At 37.7% G+C, this 12,305-nt stretch overlaps 1 protein-coding gene across 1 annotated transcript; it reads right to left on the bottom strand.

The window, feature by feature from the left end:
• Nucleotides 1-5,679: 5,679 nt before the first annotated feature.
• On the bottom strand, nucleotides 5,680-10,518 carry LOC117419582 (amphoterin-induced protein 2-like). The gene is made up of 2 exons (XM_034032460.3): nucleotides 9,884-10,518; nucleotides 5,680-9,342 (listed from the first exon to the last, which is right to left on the bottom strand). The coding sequence occupies exon 2, from the start codon at nucleotides 9,204-9,206 to the stop codon at nucleotides 7,647-7,649; it is 1,560 nt and encodes a 519-aa protein (XP_033888351.2). The 5' UTR covers nucleotides 9,207-9,342; nucleotides 9,884-10,518; the 3' UTR covers nucleotides 5,680-7,646.
• Between the last annotated feature and the right edge of the window lie 1,787 nt (nucleotides 10,519-12,305).

Below are 12,305 nucleotides of genomic sequence, written 5' to 3'. Positions count from 1 at the left end.
TCTATCCTGACAAGCTTCCCAGTCCCTGCTGAAGAGAAGCATCCCCATAACATGATGCTGCCCCACCATGCTTGACAGTTGGGATGGTGTTGACCCGGTGATGTGCAGTGTTGGGCTTGCGCCAGACGTAACGCTTGGAATTTAGACCGAAAAGTTAAATTTTGTCTCGTCTGACCACAAAACCTTTTTCCACATGTCTGCAGTATCATCTACATGCTTTTTCGCAAACTCCATACGTGCTTTAAGATGAGGCTTTTTGAGTAATGGCTTCTTTCTTGCCATCCGTCCGTACAGGCCAGCTTTGTGTAGGGACCGGCTTATTGTTGATGTGTGAACACTGACTCCCATCTCAGACACAGAACTTTGTAGATCTCTCAAGGTCATTGTTGGCAGAGTGACATCCTGAACCAGTTTCTTGCTTGCCCAGCTGTGCAGTTTGGGAAGGTGACCTGATCTGGGTAGTGTCTGGGTGGTATGATGCATCTTCCACTTCTTAATGATGAAGTTTACTGTGCTGAGAGGGATAATCAGCACCTTCGAAATTTTCTTGTACCCTTCTCCTGCTCTGTGCCTCTCTACCACTTTATCCCTGACTTGTTTCGAAAGCTCATTGGTCTTCATGGTTGCTTTGTTGGATCACTATGCGAGTTGCAGCTTGCAAGTCTTTATATACCTGAGGGAAATTATCTACAAGTTAAACCACTTTGAGTACACACAGGCTGAAAACTAATTTGTGACCTTTCAAACAAATCATTTGCACCTGAGCTGATTTAGGGCTGCAATAGCAAAGGGGTTGAATACTTATGCAACTGAGATTAATGTGTTTTTCTCTGTAAATCGTATTTACTTATATTCTATATGCATTTAACTATCAATGTGAAGTAGTTTGTGTAGATTCTACATGTAAAGTCTAATTTGAAAGCATTGTGGAGTATGCTCAGGTGCCAACAAAATGTTAAAACATTGCAGGGGGTGAATACTTCTGCAAATCACTGTGTGTGTGTATATATATATATATAATATATACACACACACACACACACAGTAGTTTGCAGAAGTATTAGCAGCAAAATAGGTAATAATGGCTTGGCTGACAATGTAATTTGCGGAGTATTTGTTACATGCCTGTCATGTAACTCAGACATGTAATGTAAGAATTACTCCCACAAGACAGCTTTGTGAGAAATCTGATACAATGTTATTAGAATGGAAAACAAGCTATCAATCACAGTTAACCAAGCATGATACAAAAGAGGAACGGTGCTTTCTACGTAAACGCTTTAATTTGATTACAAAAATCACAGATTTTGCATATTACCTTTTTTTCTAGAAGCTACAAAATTTAAAAATAATTAGTCCAGAGAACTAACAACAATACACTTGATAAAACATGTTTAAGTCACAATAAAGTAGGTTCAATCACATAAAATTATTTTGCCTTATAAAACTTTACTACGGTAAAACATGGGTACCAGTGTATATACATCTTTAAAGCCTGTTTAGTTGTTAAAATTAAAACTATAATATTTAGTTAATATACACTAACCAAATCAAAAATGAAAAATGTTTTCTTTACCAAATGAATACACATTGCAATGTAATAAGATTTTTTTTTTTTTTTCACATCCTAAATTATATTTTCTTATTAAGGGCAGCCACAGACGGGGCAGGATAGCTGCCCTCCCCATTAGGCAAAGCCAAAAAAACAGGTGGAGGCTGGGGAGGAGACAAACTCTGGCGTATAGCAGGGACATAATGCATTAAGGCAAGATATAAATCCTTTCCTTGCTGATCATTGGACATATTGTTTATCGAAAGACCAATACTTAAGTAACTATTCGACTAACGACTCGTTCTGGCATTGGAAGTGCCTAATCTACCACTTTGCTTAATTACTGCCACCCTCACATTTTTGACAGCATAATTTTACTTTGGGTCAATAAATCACAATAAATCAGCCCTGTGGGAAAACACCCAGCAGGTTAACTATAGAGCTAAAGAGTGACTTTTAGATAATTAAAATAGACCCCATTGTGCTTCTCTTCACCACTGTTTATGCATCATTAAGTTTAAACTTTATCCGGACCAACTGTGTTATTTTTACTTACTATATTTTGCAGCATTGTAGCTATTATAGTACACATATCTTCCCATGTATTTTCAAAAAGCTAAAATATTAAAATTACATTAAAATGATCCCATTGAGAGGACTGTTCCTGTATATGTGAAATGAAATTGGAATTATTACAGATTATTACATTTTATTTGGCTAATGATGAATTGCAACATCCCACATGCAATACATTCTAGGCCCTTGGTTCCGGCATGAAAAATGCTAGGAGTCTAATTAAAGGTCCCAGTACAGCAAGTACATGGAATAAAAGACAGCACCAATTTCCCAGTGCCATAAATCAAGGAGGTGAAATAAAGTAGTACAAGCAACTGGCACACTTAGCAGTGGTTAGACAAAAAGATATTTCCTGTGGGTCTTTTGGAACCTACAACAGTATGCTAACGGGAGCAGCATGTTTATCAGATATGAAGTATGTCAAGTTCACTGTCCTTGCTCTCAGGAATGAAATGCTAAATGTGGATGTTCTAGGGTGTGGATGCACAGAAACCACAATGTGTGTGTGTGTAATTATATATATATATATATATGTATATATATATATATATATATATATATATATATATGTATATATATAGTAACAGAGCAGCACTCACTCTGGTTCGTTGCCCCTTTAAAAGTAGGACCCAGGACACAAGAAATGGATTTTCAAGCACTTAAACGTTATTTTAATACTCAAAATAAACACAAACACAATAAACACATAGCTCTGTTTGGAGTGCTAACTACACAGGTAGGTTCACCCTAACTACCAAACCGGATAGCTAAGCTGTTTACCGGCAGACATAAACACACCACGGTACTTACAAAGGAGACTGCTCGGAAACAGCACACACAGCCTTCTGTTTCTTTCTACTCAGCAGCCCCCAGTAGTTTAGCTGTCTCTCTTAAATACCCTGCACCTGGTTCCAATTTACAATCTTAACCAGGTGCAGGTGATAATTAAATAATAAAACAATTAACAAAACGGTGCATATTAACCCCCTCCCTGCTGTGTTACAATATATATATGTAACACAGCAGAGTGGGACTTTATGGTAAAGGAATACTGCTCTAACCGAGGAGTTTAAGTGCGCCAAGGTCAGACTGGAAATGACATTAGTAGAGTCACGCGATAAATGCGTAAGGGAGGCAGCACCTGTGTTGAAAACTGGAAGAAAGTGGGCGGCAAAGAAAGCTGTGGAAGATGCAAAGGCTGCCCTTCGAATTGGTGATATCATGGGGAAAGTTCAGCATGGAAGAGGGGGTCTTGGTTTCAGTTCAGCTCCTCCTACATAGCACAAGGCAGCCCCAGCTCAAAGGAGGAAGCTGGTAGTCAACGAGGTGCAAAAGCAGGAGGAGAGGATGAGGTGTATGAAGGCCATTTCCCAGGCCAAGCAGGGAGAATGGATGAGATGGGACAGTGTGAAACAACGCAAGATTGGCTGGCAAGACCTATGGTCAATGGAACAGAGCAGGATCAGTTTCCTCAGTTCTCCCATCACCACAGAACCTAAACCTCTGGGTAGGAGAGGATCCCTCATGTCCTTTGTGTTCATCACCTGCAACATTAAGGCACATTTTGACAGGATGTAAGGTGGCTCTTAGCCAAGGACGGTTTACTTGGCGCCATGACCAGGTGCTGCGATGTTTGGCCTTAGCATTGGAAGACAAGCGTAACATGACCAATAAGTTGTCACCTGTTCCATCAAAACATTACACACAAAAGACAACATTCCTCCACCCAGGAGAGCAACCACCAAGAAAAGGTGTTAAAACCAATCCTCGCCCAGGACAACTGGAAGCTGCTAGAGACTGGAAAATGCTGGCAGATGTTGGTCAACGGCTTATTTTTCCATCTGAGATTGCCACCACTAACCTTCGACCAGATATTGTCTTGTGGTCTGGATCAGCACGCCTTGTTCACCTGGTAGAGTTAATAGTGCCATGGGAGGATGCTGTAGATGAGGCGTATGAGAGGAAGAAACTGCGGTATGCTCAACTAGCCACTGAAGCGGAACAGCGAGGATGGAGAGTTCGGGTTTACCCAGTGGAGGTGGGTTGTCGAGGATTTGTGGCACACTCTACAACCCGGTTTCTCAGAGACGGCGGATTCAGTGGCCAAGAGTTGCGTCGCACAGTGAAGAACTTATCTGAAGCAGCAGAGAGGAGCAGCAACTGGCTGTGGTTGAGACAGAAAGATTCTGGCTGGGGATCTCAAGCACAATAGAAAGAAACAAACGCTGATGTACAGGTAAGTAAGCTGGGCTGAGTTGAGTGGGGGACGGAGGGGGGTGATGCTGGGACGCCAGAATCACCGTCAAGCCCTCTTGAGGTGTCGTGGGCTAGTCGACGAAACACTGAGGATGGAAGGTGCCCACTTGAAAACCCCAGAGATGTACCCTACTTAGCTCAATCCAGACGGTTGTCATGCTGATGCGCTGGGGAGGCCGCACTGTGGTTGATCCCCGGAGCCAGCATCGCAGCCGTTGTGTGTGCTGATGCGCCAGGGAGGCAAAATAAGCTGATCCCTGGAGCCAGCATTACACTTCAGCCATTAACACCAGACAGAAGGATATCTACATCATCATATGGAAGGAAACGCAAATGGATGGAGACACATATGGATCACATTAGGTTACTGTAAAGCTACGTCTTAGTTGGTGCTTATCTTGGCGAGAGCCGAGTTCAAATCAGCATGAAGTTTTAACATCTACTCTCGTGTAATGGAAATCATATATATATATATATATATATATATATATATATATATATATATATATATATATATATAATGATATATTAAAAAGCCCAAAATAGATTATATAATAAAACACTCGTTTAAAATTGATTTAGATCAAATACTATGTAACTCAACATGACTGGAATCTTTACTCTTTACTGGAAATCCGAATGAAAACACTTTTGCCATTTCTCTCTCAGCACCATCCTGCTGTGGGTAGAATTTTACTTTCCAGGTACAATGACCTAGGAAGTCAAGTTTCAAAACTGCACATGTGATAACTGGAATTGCATGACAGATGGTATTTATGGATTTTCTTTTTAGCTTTTGCTGTGAAGCCATTAACTGAAACTTATATGCTCATTTATGTGTTTTACATTAGCTATAATTACTCTAAATAATATACTTTAAAAAAGAACAAGTAAAATATTCATTCAATAACTAAACTGACTCATATCAGAATGCTCTGGTATTGTTTGTTTTTTTTTAATGCAGAAAACAAGACAAACAAACTCTAAAAAGAAATCTCTCTACAAATAAACAAAAATGAAAACCATTAGTGCCAGTACATGTCATTTTGAATCATCTGCAAATACAGTAAGCGGTTTAAATTGTAGAATGTGGTTTCATGGTATTGTACTGATTATTCAACTATTATTAACTGTCTTTGTAGAATGTGGTTTCATGGTATTGTACTGATTATTCAACTATTATTAACTGTCTTTGATGGCCTACGGGGCAAAATCTATCAATGATAAAAACATGTAATAAATGTCTGATAGGAAGGTACACAAATAAATGAAAATGCATATACAAATAAAAAGAATAAAGACAAAAACGTCCATTGTTTTATTTTGAATTTACTTTTTTTCTGATTTCTAACAGCTGACTAATAAGAGACCATATTCATTAAGCTTGTCAAGTATAACAATCAAAATAATTACAATGCATAGTGTGAAAGAAAATATCTAAACGTATTCATAATACTGACTAATATAGAACTCTAAAAATACAATTATGTTCAGGTAATTGCACACATACGGCACAGTACCACATATACATTGGTACACACATTTTGGGCAATATTTGGCGATTATGAAACCATTTAAACACATTGCTTTGTTTGAATAATGCAATCAGTATTTAGACACACAACAATTTGTTTTACCCAGTTAGGGCAATACTGTAGGTATTTACTGAACAATTTAAGTTAATGAAGAGACTGCACTAACAATCCTAAAAGGCGTTTTAAGACTTCAGGTAATGTGATTTGTCTGCAGTAAGAATAGTGTTATTAAATAATATGGTGATTAAAAAAAAATCTATATTAAAAAGATGATATACATAAAAGCAGATTACAGGATATGACTATGATGGAGGATTAAGGACACATTATACTCAGTCAGTACATTTACAGTTTAAAATCCCAGTCTCATAATTAAGTTTGGTAATATCATTTTATCCTTATCACAGACTAGAGAATCTAAAATGAGAAGATCATTTAGCTTTTGATAAATCTGATGGTCATCAATGCATATGCTTCTGTAAAAGGCATACAAATAATTTATGACCATAAAATGAATGCCCACATAGTAAATGATGAGATAAAGAGGGACTTGTACGAAGGCACAGTTTTGCTCATATTAGAAGTTTGCTTGGTTGCCTGAAGCTTATTTAAATGACATGTTCAGAATAAAATATATGCTACAGTACAAAGGTTGAAAGCATGGAAGGATCAATCTTATCACTTCAATATCAGGACACAAGTGCTCAGACTTAATTTACCTCTTAAGTTTTATCCTGTGTTTAGAGGAACAAGCAGTCTGAGTACTTCTTCCTTTCAAATAATTTAATGCAAAACAAAACCATTAGTCATAAAATGAGAATTTCTGCTATATGTTTACCTCTGCAAGTGTCTCAACCTACACTAAATCCACAGTGGTCTGGTAATTATCTGCTGCTTACAATTATTTTGCCTGCATTTCACACAAATGGTCCAACATCTATGCTGTACATCTTTTGTGTTCAGCCAGTAGGCAATATATTCTTTTCAAAATGTTTCACTATACATGCCCTGAGCTGGAATATAATCTTTCTAAGATTTATGATACAGAGATGCTTCATAAGAGGCAATTTTACTAAAAAGTCTTCCAGATTGTATTCTGTTTGTTTGCAAAAATATAATGGTATTTCTAGAATTAAAGTAAAACAAAACAAAAGAAATCTAAGTTATAAAAGCAACCCTTATCATACATCTGCATTACAGTCTCAGTGCCATCATTAAGACTTTATAAAAATAATAAATTACACATTTCCCACCATTGGTTTACTTTTAATCCACTATACATAAATTACCCTTTAACTCAACAAGCTTTTCATTTTCCAGCACATACAAACAATCATTCTTGCTCAGATGAAAATAGCTGCAAAATTCCCAGTTGATATTGCTTGCCAGCACCTGGGTTAGCAGACTTTTTTTTTTTTTCAAATTAAGACGTGCGGTCTGTTCACTTCTGAAGATAAATCAATCTCTTTGATGTAATTAAATCTCAAACTTAAACTGTAGTGCCCTACAGCAAGCTTGTGATCATGACCAGGGAGGGATAATGCACTCGGACACTGATGAGGAGCAGTATGCCCAGTCGCTGGCCATGTACTTCACTCTGTTACAATTACACAGTACCTGTTTGTTTGAGAAAAGAGCTGCAAGTTTAACAGATCCTAATCTTTCCATCAACCAAGCCAGCTGGCTAAGAATACAGCATAAGAGTCAGTTCAATCTTATCATGCAGGCTAAGCCAAGAAAGGGGTGTCTGAGAATGAGTTAACAGAGTCAGATTCTGACTTTGTTTTGCTGTTCTTTAATATGCTTTCGGTGATGACCTGGTCAGCAGGAAGCAGCTTTATTTTTCCATTCTGGCCTTGTTTTGGTTCTCTCCCCGGCTCCAAGAACACCACTCTTTTGCCAGTGCTGGCTTTTCTGTTCGGCTGGGTGTCACTGGACGGAGTGGTGCTCAGAATGAATGAGTGAGCACTGCCAAGGTTTGGTTTTCTTTTAGTTTTCCTTGTTTTGCAACAGCAACGGCAAGGGGTAAGGTAGAGATAGATGAGCACCAAAATAATACTGGCCACACAGGCTGCAAGTGTAGTGAAGGCAGTGCTGAATGTCTCATGAGACCGCGACCTGTCACTTGTGGAGTTACTCACTTTAATTGTGACCTCTATAGTTTCATTAAGCTTTCTTCTGCTGTTGATGACAATACACGTGTAGATTCCAGTGTCTTCTATTCGTGCATGGCTGACCTCCAGGCTTCCATTGACAAAAACATTCAGATTCTGACTGTGGTTGCCTGGCTGGACTAATTCTTGGCTGGGAGTCACCCAGAAAAAAACTGAATTTCCATCAATTATTTTGCTGTCACAGTGTACCACCAACCTGTCCCCAAAACTCACCTCATAAATCATTCCCAAAGAATGAAAAGAGCCATTGATGGTGCTGTTGGCGCAGTTCATAAAGTCTTCAGATTGAGAGAACAGATTAATGGGCACTTTCAAATGAGGCTGAAAAAAACAGTTGTAATCACTTTTAAAATCTACGACGGGGCGGAATTGCCTCTTGTACCAGTACATTAGCATTGTGTACAATCTGCAATCACAAGTAAATGGGTTATCATGAAGGTACAGCCCATGCTGTTGACTGGCTGGCAGTGAAATAATCTTCTGAACAGGCACTTCTCTGAGAGAGTTTAAAGACAGGTCCAACAATTCAAGATGGGAAAGACTCAGCTTTCCAACAAGGACTTCCAAGGGAAACTGGGTGATCAAGTTCCTGCTCAGGTACAGCTTCTGTAATGCATGCAGCCCTCCGAAGGCACCTGCCTTTATTTGGGTGATTGCATTGTTAAAAAGCAACAACACCTCCAGCTCTGTCAGGTCTTGAAAAACCGTTTCACTTAAACTGCTCAACTTATTGGACGACAGGTCTAGGTATCTTACATTATGCGTGTGGCTGAACGCTCCGGTGGTGATGTGACTTATCGAATTGTGGCTGAGAATCAATGTGTTAAGCTTATCAAGAGGATTTGGAGCCCAGTCTGTATTGAGCCGAACTACCCTGTTATAGCTTACGTCCAGCCTGGAAATAAACTGGAAAACAATACGAGGCAAAGTAGACAGATTCTTGTTGCTGCAGGTTATAATGTCGCTGGCACAAATACAGTCAGTTGGACAGCTCTCAAATGCACTGCTGGTTAGATTTGCACAAAGCAGGAGAGCAAACAGTATGTTTTTGCATGCAGATCTGACACTTCTGTAAGTGTAAGCAGAGGGAAGCAGCAGGGAATCTGAAAACATTCTGGCTTTTTCTTAACCGTTCAGGCAGTTCGAAGCATACAGGCAATCTTGTAGTACCCAATATTAAAAATGGATCAAACTGCGTAGATATAACCATTTCACATCCAGTCCTGATTCTCCTTCCTTTGTATGATGACTGAAAAGCAAGACAATGGAGACAATAGAAATTATTAGGACTTCCTGGTTATATTTAGAAAATATAACTTTGCTAGCAATACTGTAATACTGTAGTTTCCTGATTTTCATTATTTAGTATAGTGATTTATCCTCTGCTTGCATTTAGAAAAATATATACATGTTTTGGCAGTAATTTGCTTCCTCATCATTTATTAATGACATAATCAAATAATGGCTTACTATATCTACATACTGACGGTCTGATAAGTCCTATGAATAAATTAGATATTTTTATTTTTATAATTCATTTTTCATATAGGAATAGCTTACTACAACTATTAATACAACTATGTAATTAATGTTACTATCCTTAACAAACCTATAAAATATAGGTAAACAAATAAACAGAACCTAGTTCATAAATTAGGTTATTTCTAATGTTTGCTTTACATAAAAAGGAACACACTATATATATATAATGCATTACATTTGGTATTACAATACCCATTAATAACATGTTTGATACAATAACAGGGTCGAATTAGAATAAGACAGCTTACCTCAGTATTTCAGTAAACAGATGACTGGAAAACATCCAGAAAGCAGACTCCAGCACCATCTGAAAAAGTGATTTTTGCACTTCAAAGCTGACAGTTTGTAGTTGGAGCATCCTTAAAAACATTTTTAAAAACTTTTTTTTCTTCTTTTTTTTTTTAAACCGCGGAACTTGATAGCACGCCCTTCTTCACGAGGAGCTTTCTGCACAACACAGCTGTAGCTTGCAACACCCAAAAAATAGAGCCAGAAACAATTGCTCGACTTCGTTTTTCGAGATAAACCAAAAGCTTCCCTTTAGAAACCCCGTTTAATATTAATTATAATAAACGAGGGTGGAGCTAAAGATATTGGGCAGAACCTGATGCACACCTGATGGATTGATTCGCAGATAGAACCAGTGGACGATTCTCTTTGTTTTTTTTGTTTGTTTTTTTTAACGTTAAATTAATCTCTCCACGGTGATGTACTACTCTTTGTGTACACGGCAAAGCTATGTCAAGCAGAAAAAAACGCTGCTGATTTGACTGGTTTTCATGACCGCTTGAGGAAACCCAGACATATGTACCATACCACGAGTTACCGCTTCAGTGTGATAATGGAAGGACCCTGCTTGTCAAAAAATAAGTAGGGGCTAATTAACATGCTGCGTGGTGCCTCAGGGCCCAGCAACCACCCTGTTGCTAAGATGCTAAGCGGTCATCTAGAGGAAAGTGTTCGGTTTCATTGCACAATCCAGGATCACTGGAGACAGCATAAGGAAACGCGTGTTTGCATAAGATACACGGTTAAATAGGCTGCTTCATACTGACTTCTGTTAGGGTACTTTTGCATACAGTAATAGCTAATGTAAAGTGAGTAGGCTACAAAGAAAAGGGTGTTATACAGAATTTCAGTGCGTCACAAACATTCAGTATACATGTCATTATTTGTTGAGGTGCCTTTATTGGGAATGCTTACAAATACAGACACATTGGGTGATCTTCTAGTCTTATGTATTATGTCTGTGGCAGGACACTACAACTATAGAGCATGCAGCTTCAGTTAAAACACTTTTAGCACATATTGTACTTACCAAAAATTAAAAACATTTCAGCAATGCAATCAGATTGTATGAGGATTTAAGTAATGATTGGAAAAGTATATTATACTTATTACAGAATTATTACAGAGTTCACTGAAATTGACATTAAGGACTATGTTAAGGATTTTAAGAACAGTGTATATAATAAATATTAACAGATGAGAAATATATAAAAATAAACAAAAAATCTCTACTGTATAGCCACTACCTTGTATATAACTACTTAAGAGCATTATAAGTCACAGTCGTAATCATTTACCCTGTAGATCAGATGATGGGGGATATATTAAATGTGTGATGTATCTATAGTAATGATCAACATGTTATATCAATATCATCCACAGCATAATATAACACAGTTTGCAATGACACCATACCACAGTGATGATTTTTAGCATTAACAGAATTAGGCAACGACCAGCTGCTGTGGGTTGAATCAATTTGTAACAGAATAAATAAATGAATTAATTAACTAGTTACATTGAAGGTGACAGGTGACAAACACATACCTCTCCTGTGGTTACTTTGAAATTCAACACTATCTGACATGATCTTTACAGTTTAAAAAAAAAATCCTGATATAAAGAGAGCGATAGAGTGAAGGTTTGCATTTGGAGTACAAAACAGAAAGCAAAAGAAGAAATGGGTCAAGGAGGGCTTGGAGCCTGAGCTAAGTAAAGTGAAACGGGTTGGGCTGCTGCTGCATAAAAACATTTTAAGTGGATCCATCTCATTTTTCTTGTTCAAGAAATGTTATGACATCCATGATGACCTTTTCAAACAGTATAAAAGCACACATTGCAGAACCTCATTATGGTAAAAATACAATTAGTATGCACCAGTATTGCTATCTGATGACCCTTTGTCTGTTTTTGGCAGGTTTTCTTGCTGTTTGATCCAAACACTACATTACTTACCAATTGTTTCATTAACTGTATCGTGGATAATGGGCACAACAATGTTTGGTTAGCCTTTGTACTTTTTTTAATATAACGTAAATGTAAACTAATTGGGCACTCTGCATTTATACATGTGTAAAAAAATAATCTAGTTGTGAAATTACTTGTATCACAAGAAAATTTAATTTCAACTAAATATAAGAAGATTTATTACCTGGTATAATACAATTAAGAACCACTGGTAGAAAGATAAACTAGGCAGTATAAATATATTGTCATTCTTTTTTGTGACTTACAACAGGTGCTGAATATTGATAGAATGATGTTTAAAACGTCATCATCATGGAAGTCAGGCAAGTCAATTAATTGGCACAATTAATATAAAGCTTGCAAGGTTTTCAGCCAGTCTATAATCTATAGTATCATTAATACAGTTCTTAGTAC

This window comes from Acipenser ruthenus, chromosome 14, assembly GCF_902713425.1.
Source record: "Acipenser ruthenus chromosome 14, fAciRut3.2 maternal haplotype, whole genome shotgun sequence".
NCBI classification, from domain to species: domain Eukaryota; kingdom Metazoa; phylum Chordata; class Actinopteri; order Acipenseriformes; family Acipenseridae; genus Acipenser; species Acipenser ruthenus.
This window is presented reverse-complemented; position numbering and strand designations above follow the sequence as displayed.

What these genes read in the sequence shown, in the direction of transcription:
- LOC117419582 (XM_034032460.3), bottom strand. Translation starts at nt 9,206, where the DNA reads ATGTTTTCAGATTCCCTGCTGCTTCCCTCTGCTTACACTTACAGAAGT.